The sequence below is a fragment of the Fistularia commersonii genome, chromosome 10, assembly GCF_037954325.1.
Source record: "Fistularia commersonii isolate RoL2024-O1a breed Wild chromosome 10, RoL_Fcom_v1.0, whole genome shotgun sequence".
Classification (NCBI taxonomy): domain Eukaryota; kingdom Metazoa; phylum Chordata; class Actinopteri; order Syngnathiformes; family Fistulariidae; genus Fistularia; species Fistularia commersonii.
In genome coordinates, this window is record NC_141293.1 from 4,321,037 (window position 1) to 4,341,138 (window position 20,102).

Here is a 20,102-nt window from a genome sequence, read left to right on the forward strand (position 1 = left end):
CATCTCTGCAGACATTGCACCGATTTTGCTTGCCCATCTCCTGCTCCATCCTTCCCTCACTTGTGAACAAGACCCGAGATACTAAGAGGTGCAGACCTCTTCCCCAACCGAGTGGGCACTCCACCCGTTTCCGGTTGAGCACCACGGTCTCGGATTTGGAGGTGCCGATCCTCATCCCGGCCGTTTTGCCTGCGAACCACTCCAGAGCGAGCTGGAGATCATGGCCTGATGAAGGCAACTCACGTCGCAACAACCCCATCGTCTGGAAAAAGCAGAGACTCGATTCTGCGATCTCGCCTTAGATGTGCCTAGAAATTCTGCCCATAAAATAGACCAGTTCATTGATATTGTGCCTTATAATGCGATGCGCCTCATGGTCTGCAAAATACCGTATTCAAGATTTAGCCTCATTTTCTATGCTCACTTTAAAAATGTGATTTTTATTTCCACAGGAATGACAGAGTTCTACTTTCTGCGCTGCTTATTTTATTATATCTAATGCCAAAAAGCTCCCGGGCCGCTCACGGCGAGCTCAGCCTGACACAGAGCCAGGCGTTCATCACACCTCGGCTTGATATTTATTATCGTGATTGGTATCGATTTCACTCCTGGAGAAAATGTGATAACAGCTGGTAGGCACTGTCTCATACTGAAAAGCTGCAGAACTTTTATTGCATTTCCTTTTTTTTTTTTTAGGAGATACAACTCATTTATTAGTATTTTTATTACTGGCATAGTGTGTATAATCTTAAATTTTGCCTTTTTTTTTTTTCTTACCACAAGGTAAAGCATATTCTGTTCGATACCATCTATGCCAGGAGTGTCAAACTCTTTTTGGTTCAGAGGCCACATACCGCCTGATTTGATGTCAAGGGGGCTGGACCAGGAAAATCATAGCATGATTACCTACTAAGGTATTTGTTGGAAGTCCAAATTTTTCCTTTATTTTAGTGTAAAGACACTTAATAGTTTATTTAAGACAATTTATGGTTTAGGGTTCTTATTCTACCCCCTTTTTTTTTATTGTTTATACAATTTTCTACTATTATTTATTATTGTTATGTTTTTCTTGTAACTCTGGCACAACAATTTCCTTTGCGATAAATAAAGTTGTTCTTATTCTTAAAGGAGAACAGGTAAATTATAAATAATCCTCATATATAATGAATATTTCTTTAAAAAAATGCGTGACAAACAACCTGAGATTCTTTAAGACAGGGGCCTTTTTCGCCTCGTGAGCTACTTTTCAAATGACCATGTGAAAATGATCTTCCTCCACTAAAAATGCTGGATATATATGTATTTATACATCTGGTGAGTATGCTTAACACAATAAACGTTTGTGGATCTTGCATAACTGCACAAACCCTTATGGCACACTACAACGGAGTACTTTTTTGGTAAATACTTTATTCTGATGACTCGAATGGAGTCGGCAGCATAGTTGAAGTTAGCTGTGAGAAAAATGACCGCTGTCCCGACAGCTGAGATTTTAGTCCCTTCACCCTTTCTCCTTCTCGGCTCACTTTTCGGAGGGAAGTCGGCGCTGAAGTTTTTATGAACGGTCTGAAAATGCCCCTCCACATTTCCCTTTTTCCGTATAGCAATGGCGGATGAGGCAAACGTACTTTAAAAACGACTTAGTTAAAAAAAAAAGGTCCATCTCCCATTCCGTACGAAAGTGATACGTATTAGTCTTTTTACTTGTCCGGTTCCTGCACTCATTTTTATACCTATAAGTTAGAGGACATAAATTAGAGGCTAACTCGCTAGCTTGCTAGAACACGCCGTTATGTGCACATGTGTAGTGTCAGAAAAGGTCAGATTGGACAGACCGACTGTTCGTCAAGTGACAAATTTCATAGTGAGAAGGTTAGGATGATGTCTACGTTGTAATGCCATGCGATCTACCCACACTACCTTTGCGATTGGCCGGTAGATCGCGATCAACGTATTGGGCACACCTGCTTTAACAAAAGTGCAATCTCAACAACCCTATGCCTCAGCTCTCTGTGCATTTTGATGTATTTTTTGCCATGGCAAGTCTCATAGTGCCACTGAAACTTGCTGCATCCACACCAAGCATACAGGTTTCTTTTTAACCTCAAGGAACGAATAAGAAGTGGTCCATTTTTCTTGGAAAACCTTACACTCCATGTCCACTTTTCTCTTTTTTGACAATGACATCTTGCTGATGAGGGTTTCGGGGCCGACAGGAAAGCATTTAAATTTCAAACAATAAGACAAAATGCTATTTACAAACCCGAAAGCCGCATTGCTGCCATCTGCTGTAAGATCTGAGTCACATCGTGTTGCTAACACCAACCAAAACACTGCACCCCTAGCAGACAATATAGAAACTGCATTTTTATTTCAAAAAAGTAGTTCACGATTTTTATGTTTTTTTTTCAAATTGTAGATTTATGCCGCGGGCCAGATTTGACCCCCTGGTGGGCCGGTACCGATCCACAGGCCATACGTTTGACACACCTGATCTATGCAATGATGCTCTGCATTGTTTTAAAAATAGCCTTTCAACCTTTCTTTATGAGAAACCCTACAATTAGCAACAGGCTAGCCCAACGCTGTTATTTCTTTCATTAATTTTAATCGATTTTTGTGTAATTACAGCTATTAACATGTAACTGTAAGTTCACTACGATTCACTGAAACATGAATATGTGGACACCCTCTCTGGAAAGTGGTTAAAACACGGACGTCAAAGTGATTGACAGACAGGCTGTGCCTCTGTGCCCGCCGACAGCATTTCACCGTCTGGATTTGTTTCTTTCTTCCACAGAATCTGCAGCTCCGAGCAAAAGAAGCAGAACACTCATCTGCCCGAAAAAGATCGGAAACGCCGATGGAGGTTATGCATGAAATTTGTAAAATAGAAACGAATGAGCATAATTGACCCCTATTTTATATTTTTGTTTATATGTTTTTTTTATTTTTGACAGGATATGCTGTCAGGACAGTGGCCATTTTTCTCACAGCTAACTTCAACTATGCTGCTGACTCCACTCGAGTCATCAGAATAAGGTATTTACCAAAAAAGTACTCCGTTGTAGTGTGCCATAAGGGTTTGTGCAGTTATGCAAGAGCCACAAACATTTATTGCGTTAAGTATACTCAGTAGATTTATAAATACATATATATTCAGCATTTTTAGTGGAGGAAGATCATTTTCACATGGTCATTTTAGTAGTAGCTCACAAGGCGAAAAAGTGTAGGCACCCCTGTCTTAAAGAATCTCAGGTTGTTTGTCATACATTTTTTTAAAGAAATATTCATCATTTATAAGGATTTTTTATAATTTACCTGTTCTCCTTTAAGAATAAGAACAACTTTATTTATCGCAAAGGAAATTGTTGTGCCAGAGTTACAAGAAAAACATAACAATAATAAATAATAGTAGAAAATTGTATAAACAATAAAAAAATAAATAAAAAAAAGGGGGAGAATAAGAAATACAAATAAACTATAACATTTCTTAAATAAACTGTTAAGTGTCTTAAATAAACTATAAAGTGCCTTTACACTAAAATAAAGGAAAAATTTGGACTTCCATCTAATACCTTAGTAGGTAATCATGCTATGATTTTCCTGGTTTTTATAAATTCATGAAAAAGGGAAAGTCTGGACAGAGAAAAAAGGGGGGAGATGGATGGAAGATGAGGCGGAGGTGTAGAATTGTGTTGGGGGAAAAAAGAGACACAAGCCTCAACAAACACTGGGCAGTTATTTAGTGTCTCTCAGAAACCCATTCACACTGCACATTTTGGATGCAGTTACTTTCCGATATAAATCTATGTTGTTATTTTCTTTTTATTTCACAGCAGACAAACAAATAATCAAGAAAAAAGGATTTACGAATCAGATTTATGGAAAAAACAAAGGTTGTGAAAGAACAGGGAGGTTATTAGCTTACTGCAGGCGACAGTCTCACTATGAAGAATGAAGGGAAACACACATAATGGGGTGGTTTGACATTTTAGCTTGTTTCCTTGTCTAAAGGCATTGGACTTTCAGTGCTTCCTTGTTTCTGCTGAAGGCAGAGGTTTCTGTTGCATAACTGCAAATGAAGAATGATGCTAATGCTAATCATAATAGTACTAACAACAACAATAATAACAATAATATACATATATAGAGCACGTTCTAATTCTAATAGCAGTAATGCTAATGCTAATAATAACAATAATATGAACAATAATATACTGTATGTATAGCTTGTTCCCTTGTCTAAAGGCATTGGACTTTCAGCGCTTCCATGTTTCTGCTGAGTGCTGATGATTCTGTTGCACAAATGTGAATGAAGAATGATGATAATGCTAATAGTTGTAAAGCTAATAATGCTTATGCTAACAACAACAAATATATGAACAATGACATCTGTATATCATGTTCCCTTGTCTAATGGCATTGGACTTTCAGCACTTTCTTGTTGCTAATGCTATCAGTTATAATGCTAATAATGCTAATGCTAACAACAACAATAATCTGAACATTAATATATATATATCGCTTGTTCCCCTGTCTAAAGGACTTTCAGCGCTCCCTTATTTCTGCTGGGGCTGAGTTTTCTGTTGCATAACTGTAATGAAGAATGACGCTCATGCTAATAGTAATAATGCTAATGCTGACAACAACAATAATATGAACAATAATATTTATATGACATATAATATTAGGCGAGAGGCAGTGTTCACCCCTGATTGATCACAGGGTGACTTATACATATAGATTTGATCCTTGGAGATTATATAATCTATACATATGTTCATGGAAATATCCATGTTAAAGTTAAAATGAGCCTGAAAGAGTGCTGTATATGCAAGGTTGCTTTAAAATTCAAAAGCAAGAAAAAAAAAACAACCTCACCAAGCAAAAAACACCCCAATACATTTTTAATTCAAATTCAAATTCTAAAACTTTATGTGCCCATGGGGCAAAGACAAAGCAAGTAGAGCAGGTGGTACAAGACAGGACAGCAAACACCGCAACTGTTACGAAAAAACAACTATGCATCACGGTCAAAGTTCGGCCATAAAGTGACAATCTTCATTCATTCACAGTTGTACCGTTTATCCTGCACTCAGCGTAGAAGCCCAGCTGTCATTCGGTGAGAGGCGGCATTCACCCTGGACCGATCATGGGGCCACTTGGGCCACATTCACCATTCACCCTTTCGTCATCTAGAGAAACGCAACCTTTAACCCTTATTCGCACTTCATTATGGGTCTCCGATAAACCCACCACATGTTTTTCGATTGTGGGAAGAAACCAGAGAACCCGGGGAGGACATGCAAACCCCGCAAGGGACCCACTTGCTTTGAGGCAAGAGCGCTAACCAGGACACGGGCATTATATAGTACATTACTGTACCGATTACCAGCGATGTTGTATGGTTTAGGGAGAGCAGTGACGGAGACACTGAGGTTCTCTTTGGGAGTAAGGAGGACAAATAAGATCAGGAACGACTCCATCGGATGGACGTCATATGTTTAGATGTTTTGGAAATAAAGTCAAACTGAAGTGAACAGTGAAGATGCTGAGGTTGGAACTACCGGGGAGTTCAAGATGGAGACCAAAACAATTCACGTTGAACGTTTGTTCTGGTCTGGATTGAGATGATCAGTATTTTGGCAGTACAACTTTGGCCCCAAGCAGAAGATCTACTGCCGGTTGAGCTAGATTTTCTTTTGAAGAAAGAGGTACATGTGGTTGGGAAAAGTCGCTAAGAGACCGAACAAGGCCTTACTTTTAATTCAAGAGGACTGACCAAATATTGGAATACTTCGATTATGAGCTCCTCGCAGGTCTAAGGGTAATGGAAACAGTAAAAGGCCACGCGAGGGAGTCCAGATGTCTGATCTGGTATCTGCCATCACCATGATCTGATGGCCCAACAGGAGGTTTCCAATGGGACGACTTCAACACCTTCCCTTGTGACTCCGTTCTATGGGGCTACTCGCTTTGGGCAGGTTGACTCGGGGGGCAGAAGTAGCAAAATCATCAATACAAAAGTCAAACTCTTACCTCCTCGTACTTGCAGGCAACATCCACCAGACTGCTGGTTTCACCCAGGACACTGAGATCCAGCTCACTGGGGCCTGTGGACAGACAAACGCACAACCGCCGTCAAACACCACGTTGGTTGTTAAGTTGTTGCGACGTGAAATGTCTTTACGTTGTGCTAATATTTGGTCACCCTTGCCACAAACTGTTGCCACATTAAAAAAATACTCATATTACTTTCTCATTTAGCACAAGTTGTGTTGCATTAAGTATCGTTATGTGGTCATGAAATTTATTTATCTATTTTAAATGATTGATGGAAATAATATAATCAATTCCATCAGCATAAAGATTTTGACAGTTTTATTTTTTTTACACAAAGTTTACAGGAAAACGTCGACCACGTCAGTGATAGAATGCTAATCGGCAGAAGTTGGTGTCCATCTGATATGGATTCATTATATTATATTATATTATATTATATTATATTATATTATATTATATTATATTATATTATATTATAGTATATTGTATTATAGTATATTATAAAAAATACTTTTTCATGATATTCTAATATTTTGAGATATGATTTTTGAGTTTTCTTAAGATGTAAACCATAATCAGCAATATTAAAATAATAAAGGCCTTGCAATATTTCAGTTGATTTGTAATGAATCCAGAATGTATGACATTTTTGTTTTTGTAATTGCATTACAGAAGATAAAGAACTTTATCACACTATTCTAATTTTCTGAGATAGTCCTGGATCTATCTATCTATCTATCTATCTATCTATCTATCTATCTATCTATCTATCTATCTATCTATCTATCTATCTATCTATCTATCTATCTATCTATCTATCTATCTATCTATCTATCTATCTATCTATCTATCTATCAGTGTAGATATTTAATTATACGTTCCTGTTAGTTTTACATAACATTTGTATGTATGTATGTATAGGTATTGGTATATGGTTGACGTATGCAGAGCCTCCATGCTGTGCGAAGGCGTGTTCTGGCCTTTCGAACAGATGCAGCATCTGAGTGACAAATCAAATGTTCCTGGCTCCCAGCTAATTGGGGCTCCTCCGACACGTGAGTCCTTCACTCTCCGTAGTCAGAAAGGCCGTGGCGGGGGAACGTGCCAGACCGGAATCTTCATTTCAGTGGAAATGGGTCGTGAATAACACCTCCCCTCGGCTGTTTTGCGCTCGGCGTCGGAGCCTTTCTCGATTTGAGGGGCGGGTTTTAGTCTGCGAGCGTGAAAAACATCGGGGCGGATTCCTGGGAAACGGCAGCTACGAAGTTCTTGCACGTGTTAATGCCGTGTCGGGACGCTCTTGATGTACAAGGGGAAAATTAGTACATGAGTAGGAAGCCCCTCTGAGGTGTGGTGTACTGTCTGCTGCAGTTTAAGAGGGAAATTCAGTCTGTAAAACTCAGGGACTAAAGTGTGACAGCGTGCAGCGCTGTTCCTTTGAACCCGAGAGTGTCTGGTGGCCGGAGCTGCATACCGCGCCGTGACAATAGTTGCTGGAGGGCCAGAGGTATGCGGCAGCAGTTTTCTTGCCTCGAGGGGAGAAATGTACTCTGGCGCGCGATCAGAATGACATCAGGACACCGAGTTAATGCCCTTCAATTGATACTTAATGCTAATGCTAAGAGCAACAACAACAACAACAACATCAATAATGATATAATATAAGAGGCATTGGGGTTTCAGAGCTTCCTTGTTTCTGCTGAGGGATGAACAATGATGGTGATGCTAATCGTAATAATGCGAATGATGGTAATCCTAACAACAACAATAATATTAACAATAATATATATGTCCCGTTCCATTGTCTTAAGGAACTGGACTTCCTGTGCTTCCTTATTTCTGCTGAGGGCTAAGATTTCTGTTGCTTGACTATAAATGAATAATGACGCTAATGCTAATAGTAATATTGTTAATGCTAACAACAACAATAATATGAACACAAAGAATGTATATAGGTTCTTCCATTGTCTCAAGGCACTGGAATTACAGTGCTGCCCTGTTTTTGCTGAGGGATGAGGTGATGAAGAATTATGCTGATGCTAATAGTAATAATGCGAATAATGCTAATTCTAACAACAACAATGATATGAACAATAATATATATAGCTTGTCCCCTTGTCTAAAGGCACTGGGCTTCCAGTGCTTCCCTGTGTCTGCTGAGGGCAGATATTTCTGTTGAATGACTATAAATGAATAATGATGCTATTGCTAATAGTTATAATGGTAATGTTAATAACAACAATAGTATGAACACAAAGAATATATATAGGTTGTTCCATTGACTCAAGGCACTGGACTTTCAGCGCTTCCTTGTTTCTGCTGAAGGCTGAGATTTCTGTTGCTTGACCATAAATGAATAATGACGCTAATGCTAGTAGTAATAATGGTAATGTTGATAACCACAATAATATGAACAATTATATATGTATAGCTTGTTCCCTTTTCTAAAGGCATTGGACTTTCAGCGCTTCCCTTTTACGGCTGAGTGCTGATGATTCTGTTGCATAAATGTAAATGAGGAATGATGCTAATACTAATAGTTGTTAAGCTAATAATGCTAATGCTCACAACATTGAATATATGAACAATGATATCAATATAGCTTGTTCCCTTGTTCAAAAAAAGGCATCGGACTTTCAGAGCTTCCTTATGTCTGCTGAGGAGTGAGGTTTTTGTTGCATAACTGTAAATGAAGAATGATGCTAATGCTAATAGTTATAATGCTAATAATAATATTGCTAACGACAACAATAATATGAACACAAAAAATATATATAGGTTGTTCCCTTGTTTAAAGGCATTGGACATTCAGCCTTTCCTTGTTTCTGCATTTGCAGCAACTGTTCACTCTGTTCTTTCACAAATCCATTTTGGGGTCTGCAAAGAACCTACTGCATGTTTTAGGAAGTCCATCAATCACTTCATGCTGCACTAAGGGGGACCGATGTGTATCCCAGCCGCCATTGGCCGAGAGGCACGTTCACGCCGCTCATCAGGACATACAACTGTTCACTGGCTCACTTGTGCATCTTGGCAATTTAGAGTTTGACCTGCTGCATGTTTTGGGCTGCAGAGGGAAGCCGGAGAATCTGGAAGAAACCCACACAAAAGCTGCCCAGAAAGACGGCCTCTTGTCATTATCCAACCGGGGACCTTGTTGCTGCGAGGCGGAAGCGCTAACCGCTGCACCGCCGTGCCGCCTGAAAAATGACACACGTGTTTTTTTTTTTTCCCCCTTGAAATTAATTTCAGCTTTTCTATTTTTTTCCCTGAGAAAATCCACCCAAGGCTCACTCTCTCATCCAGAAAGTGAGCTCTTTCCTTGGATTACACCAAACAGACTGTTGTGAGTGAGTCATATTTTTAAAAAAATTCTTTTCATTTCATTTGATTTCCAGTGTTGCATTATTGAAGTGCATGTAATGGTGTTGAATCAGCGTGGGACTTGTGTGTTCAGTCTGTGATGTAAGCACACATCAACCTGCGTGTGTGTGTGTGTGTGTGTGTGTGTGGCTGCTGCTCAGGTGTCTGAAGCAATCACAAGGCAATTTTGACATGGAGGTATCCTGGAGATGTGACCTTCGCACATATTATTGTGCCCTTAGCCTTTGCCGCGTGAATCAGGAGGCTAACACTATTCGAATTATATGCCGCTTTACTTTTCCCACGAAGCTGTCGGCTCATCGCTGGAAATAAGATCACCGTGGGTTTTTTTTACGGGGGATCTAAAACCCTGATGTGAAGACTCCCCCTCCCCTTGTAGGGATTGGAGGTAATTAAATGCTCATAAAGCTAACATCATTTCAGGAGCCCTCCTGCAGCGTTCATGCCACGGCATCGCTGAGCAGATCCTCAAATCAGTTTCTCTATTTTTTTTCAATTTTTTGCATATTTTTAAGTGATTTTTTTTTGTTGGACTTTCATTTTCAAATACCGTAATTTTAGCACTATAATCCACACTTAAAATTCTTAAATTTTCTCGATTTGTTGTGCTTACTGAACTCAAGGAAAATATCGACTGTGTCAGTTATAGAATGCAGAAGTTGTTGTCTATCCGATATGGATTCTTTATATTATATTATATTATATTACATTATATTATATTATATTATATTATATTATATTATATTATATTTTTACAATAAAATATCCACATATATATAAACATATATAAAAAGATATCCCTGGTTTGCATTTCCTCTATCTATCTATCTATCTATCTATCTATCTATCTATCTATCTATCTATCTATCTATCTATCTATCTATCTATCTATCTATCTATCTATCTATCTATCTATCTATCTATCTATCTATCTATCTATCTATCTATCTATCTATCTATCTATCTATCTATAATTTACAGGAATAAATAAAGAATGTTTAATTTTATATATTTAAGAAAATGATGTATATATAAATAAACATAAATATCTATCTATCTGTAATGATAAATACATATGTATTTTTATGTATTTAAAAAATTTTTTGCATGTGTAACCATAAATATTAAAAAAAATATGTGTATATCTATCTATCTATCTATCTATCTATCTATCTATCTATCTATCTATCTATCTATCTATCTATCTATCTATCTATCTATCTATCTATCTATCTATCTATCTATCTATCCATCTATCTATCTATCTATCTATCTATCTATCTATCTATCTATCTATCTATCTATCTATCTATCTATCTATCTATCCATCAAAATGTTTTGGTTAGACTTTGGTGAGCAACGAAGATGCTCTGTTTATTTGATTGTCGGACCATTCCCATCTGACTTCGTCTAGTCCATACATGGTTGAACATGTGTTGCAACGTTATAAAACTAACTATGTAGTGCTGGAATACAACGTTGTCCCAACCTCACACTAACCTCAGGTGTCCACTACTGCTGGCAACCATAAACCAATCAGAGAACAATATTAAGTACGCTTACCTCCGCCACTTTTTGTAATATCGGTATGTACTGTGCTTTAACATAATATTACTTACGAAGCGGAATTCAAATTCAAGGCTATCAGACACGCAGTAGATGATGGGAATAAAGCAGCCGCGAAAGAATTCAACATAATGAATCGATGGTGTGGAAGTGGAGGAAGCAGCTGCGCCAAGTAAAGAAGACCAGACAGAGTTTCCAAAGGAACAAAGCGAGATGAATAAAGTTCGACTTAACGGGCTGTTTTGTTTGGATTTGTATATCGTATGTTTTATTATGCGCTTTATGACATGTTTCGCATTATGTATGAAAATAGACCCGTTCATTGATATTGGGCCTTATAAGAATAAGAATAAGAATAAGAATAAGAATAAGAATAAGAATAAGAATAAGAATTAGAATGGTAGTGACAATGAATAAGACTAAGACTAAGACTAAGACTAAGACTAAGACTAAGACTAAGACTAAGACTAAAACTAGGACTAAGGATAAGAATAAGAACAACTTTATTCATTTATTGAAGGAAATTGTTGTGCCAGAGTTACAAGAAAAACATAACAATAATAAATAATAGTAGAAAATTGTATAAATAGTTAAAAAAGGGGAGCATAAGAAATACAACTAAACTATAAAGTGTCTTAAGGTCTTAAGTGCCAAGTGAAAGATAAGGACTGCACAAGAATATGAAAAAATATTGTACATGTAGCTGTTATGAAATGAAATATTGCACAGTTATGGACATATAAACAGATCCATTATTTACAATTTACAGTAAGTGGGTGATTTTTTTTTTTTTTTTTTTTTTTTTTTTTTTTTTTAAGGTTTAAGATTTTAAGATTCCCTGCAGCTGAAGGGAGAGGAATTAAACACCCTGATAGCCTCAGGTAGGAAAGACCTCCTGTGGCGTTCAGTGGAGCTCCTCGGTGGTATCAGCCTACGGCTGAAAGAGCTCCGACAGGACGTCGGTGTGGCGTCCACTGTGCCTTTTGCGCCACAAAAAACATTACTAATATTAGTCAATGGCTACTATCATCTAGAATTACACAAATTGTTATTTGTGGAGTCTTTTTCTACCTCCGGGATGAGTTTACACTCCTCTGATCTGCAGCACACGGTCCCCAAAAAACATGTCTACACCTCCTGGTATGTTATGAGCTGCCATATGTCCGCTCCCGGTGATACCTTCCCCAATAAAAGATTTCTCCCGGGCGAACATGTCAAGGCAAATCCCCTCCCGGACCTTCCTTCACTGCGAAATGATCCAAGTACAGACAGGGCTTTACCTTCTATTACTTTCCAAGTAAATCAAAAAAAAGAAAGAAAGGGGGGGAAAAAAAGGGAAGTGGGATGGGGGGGTTACGTAACCCCATTCCCGAATTCGCCTGGCAGCCTGGTGTTGTGCTGCTCCGCTGTGGTGAATTATAAACATACTGCCGGGGTAAATTATTTATAAAGCCCACAAGCACGATTTACTCCGATTTAGATGGCAATTGAAATGTAGTCATGACAAACAGTTCATTTCCAGGGGCTTTATTAATTCTTATATTACAAGGTGCTTTATTCATTTGCATACTATCAGTGACTGAAAGTATCTGAAATGCATTTACTCTGCTTGTGACTCATGACTCCAGAAGTACAATGACAGCTTATTCACTATTTAGTGATGTGTCATTTCTGACTGTGCCTTGTGTAAGTTAATATTTCATTAATTCACTCATTCGTGATCTAAACTGCTCATCCTGTGTGTGTGTGAGTGTGTGTGTGTGTGTGTGTGTGTTTGTGGGGCTGGATGAAAAGGATTACAAGTGATTCCTAAGCTTAATGCTCCCAACAGTATAGAAATGAATGAGAGCTAAAAAGTTTTCAGAATTGATTTTTGGAAGGACAAGACTATTATATCTATTTTTATCTTTGTCATTCTGTTATTTTTTTTTAATTTGTTTATCCTTGTTCTTGACATTCTGTGATCTTTTTTATCCCTGTTGTTGTCATTCTATTATCTATTTTTATGCTTCTTGTTGTAATTTTTTTGTCTATTTTCCCCCGTCTCATTCTCTATTTTTTTTTAGTTTTTTATCCTTGTTGTCATCATTATGTTTTTTTTGTCCTTGTTGTCATTTCGTTATTTATTTTATCCATGCTTGTTGTCATACTGTTATCCATTTTTTTTATCCTTGTTGTTGTTGTTGTAATTCTGTAATTTATTTTTATTCATGTCATTCTGTTATCTATTTTTTTTTGTTTTTTTGTCCTTGTTGTCATTTTGTTTTCTATTTTTATCCTTTCTGTTGTTGTTATCACTTGTATCTTCTATTTATATGTCTCTTAAATTTATACTTAAATTAATATTTATTGATATAGTTATTGTTATTGTTGCTGACGAGACGACACTTTGCTTTGACAAAAGAATATTCCTTATGGGGATCAATTCAGAATTACCTTACCTTAAGGCATTCATTCATTCATTCATTCATTCATTATCTATACCGCTTATATATAAAATATCTTAAAAAACCTAAATAAAAAATATACATACAAAATATGTATATACTATATATATATACATACATGTATGTATATACATACACATGTGTGTATATAAGTATGTATATACCTACATACATGTATATACATGTATATATATATTCATATATATATATATTGCATATACATACTATGTATGTATATATTTTTTATTTATGGTTTTAAGATATTTTTTTCTTTTTGAATTTTATCATTCATGTTCACAATTTGATGCTGCTACCCCATGTGCCCGCCACTTGCCCGTCTGGTACAAATAAAGTTTTTCTGATTCTGATTCTAGCAAATTGTAAGTAATTTATATGCATTTATCTGCATTTATATAATAAATATATCATTAGCAGCATTACGTTGCTGAGAATTGAGGAGTCGGACGGCTCTTTGGACAAAGATTTACCTTTTCCTGTGGAATTCTATTCTATTCTATTCTAGTCTATTCTATTCTATTCTATTCTATTCTATTCACTCTCGCATTCACATTTTATGTATTCTATGCTTCATAAAGTTATGAAAATGTATATCAACATAAAACAATGTCATATTATTTTTATTAATTGCTTATCAATAATTTCTATCAATTATGGGTGCACATATAGAGACATACAACCATTCACTCTCATTCATGTGTCATATAAATACATCCAACCATTCATCCTGTCATTCACATGTCAAAATCGCGTATTTTAGAGACATTCAACCGTTCACGCCCTCATCCACATGTCCATTTACGCTCTCATTTTATGTATTTTATACTTGATAAAGGTACGAGTTTGTAAATGGATGTATTTGATGGCAAGGAATTACCACCGGCTTTTCCCTTCGGCGGTCGCCACGGCGAATCAAATCAGTTTTGACGAGTTGGAGACATCACGAGAACGTGCAAAGAAATAGGTCGTCCAAAAACTAAAACAGTCGCGATAAATGAGCGATGCGCTCTTGATGTGTGAAAGTCCCTTATGGGTGCAGATGTCTCTAATTCACAGAGCAGAGTTTGTTGGTTTTAGTTCCAAACAGGTGACATCTTGTTGATTTTCAAATTTTTTTTGAATTATTTTATTATTTTTTATCAATTTTCCTGGATTTCTAAGTCAATTTGTGCACTGTAGTTATCATAGAAAATTACAGATGATTTATCTAGCTATATTAAACCTGTTATAACTTCGTCTTCTCATTTGGGCTTTTCCCTACAGGAATCTTCATATCCTCTCTCATTATGGCCATAGATCTTTTCTTTGGTCCAAACTTGAAATCTTGAAATTCACACACATACAGGACTGTCTCAGAAAATTAGAAAATCACACAAAAATTATCTATGGAAATCAAATGTATGAACCAATGGAAGGTCTGCATTTGGTAGAAAAGTGGAAAAACACACTACAGGCTGATTTAACGTTAATGTAATGAAATGTCCTTAAAACAAGTCAAAATGAATCAGTGTTGCTTCCTAAGTTGACAGTTTGATTTCACCAAAGTGTGATTGACTTGGAGTTACATTGTGTTGTTTAAATGTTCCCTTTATTTATTTTTTTTAGCAGTATTTATTTAGAAAATGAGAATATTGTGGAAAAAGTTTTTTATCTTCTGTAATGCAATTAAAAAAAAACAAAAAATACTTTTTCATGATATTCTAATATTTTGAGATAGGATTTTGGGATTTTCTTAAGATGTAAGCCATAATCGTCAATATTAAAATGATAAGAGGCTTAAAATATTTCAGTTGATTTGTAATGAATCCAGAATGTATGACATTTTTGTCTTTGTAATGTATATATATAAAATGTTTCTGTTCACCAGTTCTGTTCATCGACCAGTGAATTGCTGATCTTTTCAAATCAGAAAACAAACACCGCCCAATTTCTTCCCATTTCAGTCCATTTAAATAAGTTATATAAATATATCATTGATAGCCACTTTAAACCTGGAAGCCATAGATGGATGTCAGACTGTCATTTACGTCAGGCCCTTTTCATACTCTTTGACTTAATTCTTGCATAATTTGCTCCATGAAAAAGCTCAAATTGGTTGACAGAAAGTGACAGTATTTCCGGTAACAGGTCATTTTAAAGCTCCTGTTCAATCACATTCAGTGGTTTTATGAAATATTCATCTTTCCACGAGAATTTCCAGAATGTATGACATTTTTGTTTTTTTTAATTGCACTACAGAAGATAAAGAATTTTATCAAAATATTCAAATTTTCTGAGACAATCCTGTACGGACTCCAGCTCTGCCTCCTGTCTTTTGGTCATTGTTACTGTTTCTGGAATTGCATTGCTATTAATGCAAGGAATTGCATTGCTATTAATGGTATTGCTAAGGCTATTGTTTATTATGATAACCTTTATAAAAAACAGTGATCACATCCTAGTAAGTGGCCACACAGTGAGGAATCGAGGCGTTTGTAAACGATAACAGTTATTTATTTGTTTTTTAACTCCATTTTTTAATTTATCTTATTGAGTGTTTTTTTATTCTCTCCATCGATATGACAGGTACATACTGTATACCACAAAATGACATGAGATGATCATGTCATGACATGAAATAGTAACAGAAATATCAGGGCGGAGGAAAAAAAAGAAAGGGGGGGAGGGTGAAAAAATGATAAAAAATAAAATATAAATACACTCCACATTGGTAACCTAAAAGGATATGATGCTCAAAACTCTTTGAGTCCAACAGTAATATATTCGTAAAGACATGACAGGTGCCCATCGTTTTTTAAAGATAAGCTTCTGAAGTCTTAATGACTATGTCATTTGCTCCATCTGGTAAATATTCCATACTTTTTGGATCCATATATTATATATAAGGGGATCCGGTTTAACCACCTGGTAGTGATGTCTTTCAATGCTGCTGTGAGCAATATGTATTTTTCATCCTTTCTATCTATACAAATAATGCAATTGCAGGGAACGATAACACTTTTAACTAATACATTTTATCACACTTACCGATGACTAGATCAGTAAAGATTGAAATCCCTACATTATTCTTCCAGCAACCAAAAAAAAAAAAAAAAAATGACAGACACACCGCTGCTACCCCCGTCGCCCAAATGTGTGAATTGTTTAACAGTCAGAAATGATGAGTGTCAGAGCCACAACAGGGGGATTAGTCACAAACACATATAGGGCGCGCTCAGCTCAGTCGGAGACCGAGATTCTGATCCAGCTGGAGGAAAAAAAATCGTATTTCTCCTGTACGAGGGGGAGTAGCAGCCTCCAGACACCAGGCGCCGCAAGGACGAGGTGTGACAGATAAGCTCATTGAGGGGTTTTTCGCACAAACTACGTGCGAATAATGAGGGACTTGGATTTGGAAACGAGTGTTGGTCAAAACGGCATTTACTTCTGTGTTACTTCAAGTAATAGCTGATATTTAACAAGCAGGATCAGAGAAGATGTAAAGACTGGTGACTATTCACACTTGGCGATTTCGGGTCTTCAATGAACCACCTGCATGTTTTTGGATTGTTGGAGGTATCTAGAGGAACCCATGCCCAGCAGGAAAACATGGAGATTCAATATACATGGACTTAGACATACAATAGAACCTCGGCTTATGAATTAAATTAATTCTTTGTCTTCGCAAACTGAAATGTTTGCGATTTTTCCCATTGAAGTCTTTGTAAATCCAAATGATCCTTTCTCCAGCCGCCAAATATCAAACACTGGTCTTTTGAAAATCTTTTATTTGTGGAAAAATAAGGGGAGGAGTTAAAGATGACCTTAATCATTATTGATTTCCTAACGTATTCGAATACATATGTGTATGTGTATGTCTATATGTATGTGTATGTGTACGTGTACGTGTATATGTACGGTATATGTATATGTATATGTATATATATATGAATATGTATATGTATATGCACATGTATATGTACATGTATGTGTATGTTTACATGGACATGTTTGTGTATGTGTATATGTATATGCACATGGACATGTATATATACATGAATTTGTATGTGTATGGTTACATGGACATGTATGTGTATATGTATATTAATAAGTACCTGCACATATATATGTGTATCTGTACATGCACATATGTATATGTACATGTATGTGTATGTGTATATGTTTATGTATAAGCACATGTATGTGTATGTTTACACGGACATGTATGTGTATGTGTATATGTATAAGCACATGGATGTGTATATATACATGTATGTGTATGTGTATGTTTACACGGACATGTATGTGTATGAATATATGTAAGTGCACATGGATGTGTATATATACATGTATGTGTATGTGTAAGTTTACATGGACATGTATGTGTATGTGTATGTTTGTGTATATGTACATGTATGTGTATGTTTACATGGACATGTATATGTATATGTATGTGTATTTGTATATGTGTATGTGTATGTATATGTATATGTATATGTATATGTATATGTATATGTATATGTATATGTATAGGGCACACAGTGGTGCAAGGGTTAGTGGACCAAGGTTTTTTGTGCAGGTCGATTCAAAATTTTATCGAAATTGTATGTATACATATGCATATACATAAACATTCACACACAGACACACACACACACACACACACACACACACATGATCCATCATGGAGCCACATGCAGAGACATACAACCACTCATCATCTAATTCACACATCTGGACAATTTCTGGTCTTCAATTAACCCTTCGGATTCATATCGGGGACCTTCTTGTTTACTGAGACTTATTTTTCCCGAAAATGTTTTTGGATACTGTTTTTTTTTTCTTTCCATGAAATAGGTTTTACGCTTACAATAGAATAATTCACAAAGACAAAGTTATATTTATCATAAAGCTGCCCCTTTTTTTGGTCAAATTAGATCACGTTGATAATTATTTTCCTGATTATTCAGTCAATCAAGTCTCTTTCCGTGCTGCTGATGTAGATCTTATTCATGAAAAAAAAAAATGGAATACAAAAGAATAGATTTGTAGTTACAAGAATATCTTATAAATTGAGCGCGAGCTGCCTTTTCATGAAATCCTAGGACGCCGGGCATTATTAAGCCGGGCTCATTTCACCACGTTGAGATTCATCTTATTCACAAGAAGATAGAAGATAGCTGTCACAAGATAGCTGCTTATTGTTACTTCGCCGTTTTTTTTACAAAATTAAATGTTTGTTGATTGAGCTCATTGTTTGTAAAGCCGGGCTTCTTGTGTCTCAGAGAATGTGGACTCCTCCTTCTTTCGGGGTTTTAAAACGTGTTTTTCTAAAAAAAGAAAGCGAACGATGTGGGGTTCTTACGCCGCGGCCGACAATCGACCTCATCACACCAATCTGACGGATCCGAGTCACGGCGGAATCCGGCTGATTCTGTGTTTCTCACACGGCAAAGCAAACTCTGCAGGGACGGTTGCTATGCCAACTCCTGTGGTAACCAGGGAGCTGGTGGGGGGATGTTTTTGACTTTCTCTCTTCTGGTGCATGCGGTCTGCTTTGGATGAAGCATTTCATGATTTTATTATCGGGATTTGCGGCGGGTTTAAAACCTCGCCGCAATCTGACTGGTGGCTTTTCTGAGATACTTAGAAGCTAACGGGTGGGGGACATCCTCTTTTTGTTTGCAAATTAGCTCACTACCTCATAGTGAGCTGATAGCTCGCGCTAGGCTAGCCCCGAGTTATGCTGCTCCCAGATGACGTGGCTTGATCGTCCACCATTGTTATTTATTCTATGAATATTGCATCCTCATTGCATCAGCTAATATCATGTTCCGTATTTTCTGGACTTTAAGTTGCACTGGTCTACAAGTCGCATTTTTGGGTTATAGACATTTCACCTTGAAAGGCAAGTGATAGTGTAATATCCGAGCGCACGTACCCAACAGTGACTATTTGCTGGTTAAACCTTATCTTAAATTAGAACAATTATGAACAGTTAAGCAACTGCGATTCTACTTACTCTTTTCCGTCTTAGTGCTCTCAGGTGTGCCCAATACGTCGATCGAGATCTACCGGTCGATCGCAAAGGTATCGCATGGCATCAAAACGTAGACGTCAGCCTATCATCCGCCCCTGAAATTTGTCACTTGACTGACAGTCGGTCTGTCCAATCTGACCTTCTCTAACACAGGCGTCACTGTGGCGTGTTGTAGCAAGCTGGCGAGTTAGCCTCCAATTTATATCTTCTAAACTTCTGGGTACAAAAATGAGTAGGGGAGCTGGACCAAGTAAAAAGACTGAAATGTATCACTTCCGTATGGAATGGGAGGTGGACTTTTTTTTTACCATCATATTTTCACGACCATAAGGCGCACCGCACTAAAGGGCGCATTCTCAGCTATGTGTGCCATTGTATTTAACACACATATAAGGCGCACCTGATTATAGGGCACGGGTTTTACATACAATCCACGCCTACACTTCCCCCTTTAACGTTTTCATGGTGTCCTCTACTACGTCCGCCTTAAAACAACAACACACACACAAGCATACAAGTTTGCGTATTTAAAAATAGAGCGGGAGCTAAACTGAGTTTAGTATTCATTTTTTTTTTCCCGGTAATCGTCATCAATCAAACCC

The 20,102-nt window shown here is 37.0% G+C and overlaps 1 protein-coding gene across 1 annotated transcript in view; it reads right to left on the minus strand.

The window, feature by feature from the left end:
• ak5 (adenylate kinase 5) overlaps positions 1-20,102 on the minus strand; it is a 157,997-nt gene that overhangs the window by 57,765 nt on the left and 80,130 nt on the right. The window contains exon 8 of the mRNA XM_086153396.1: positions 6,043-6,116. Coding sequence (XP_086009522.1) covers positions 6,043-6,116 — 74 coding nt within the window. The remainder of the gene's footprint in view (positions 1-6,042; positions 6,117-20,102) is intronic.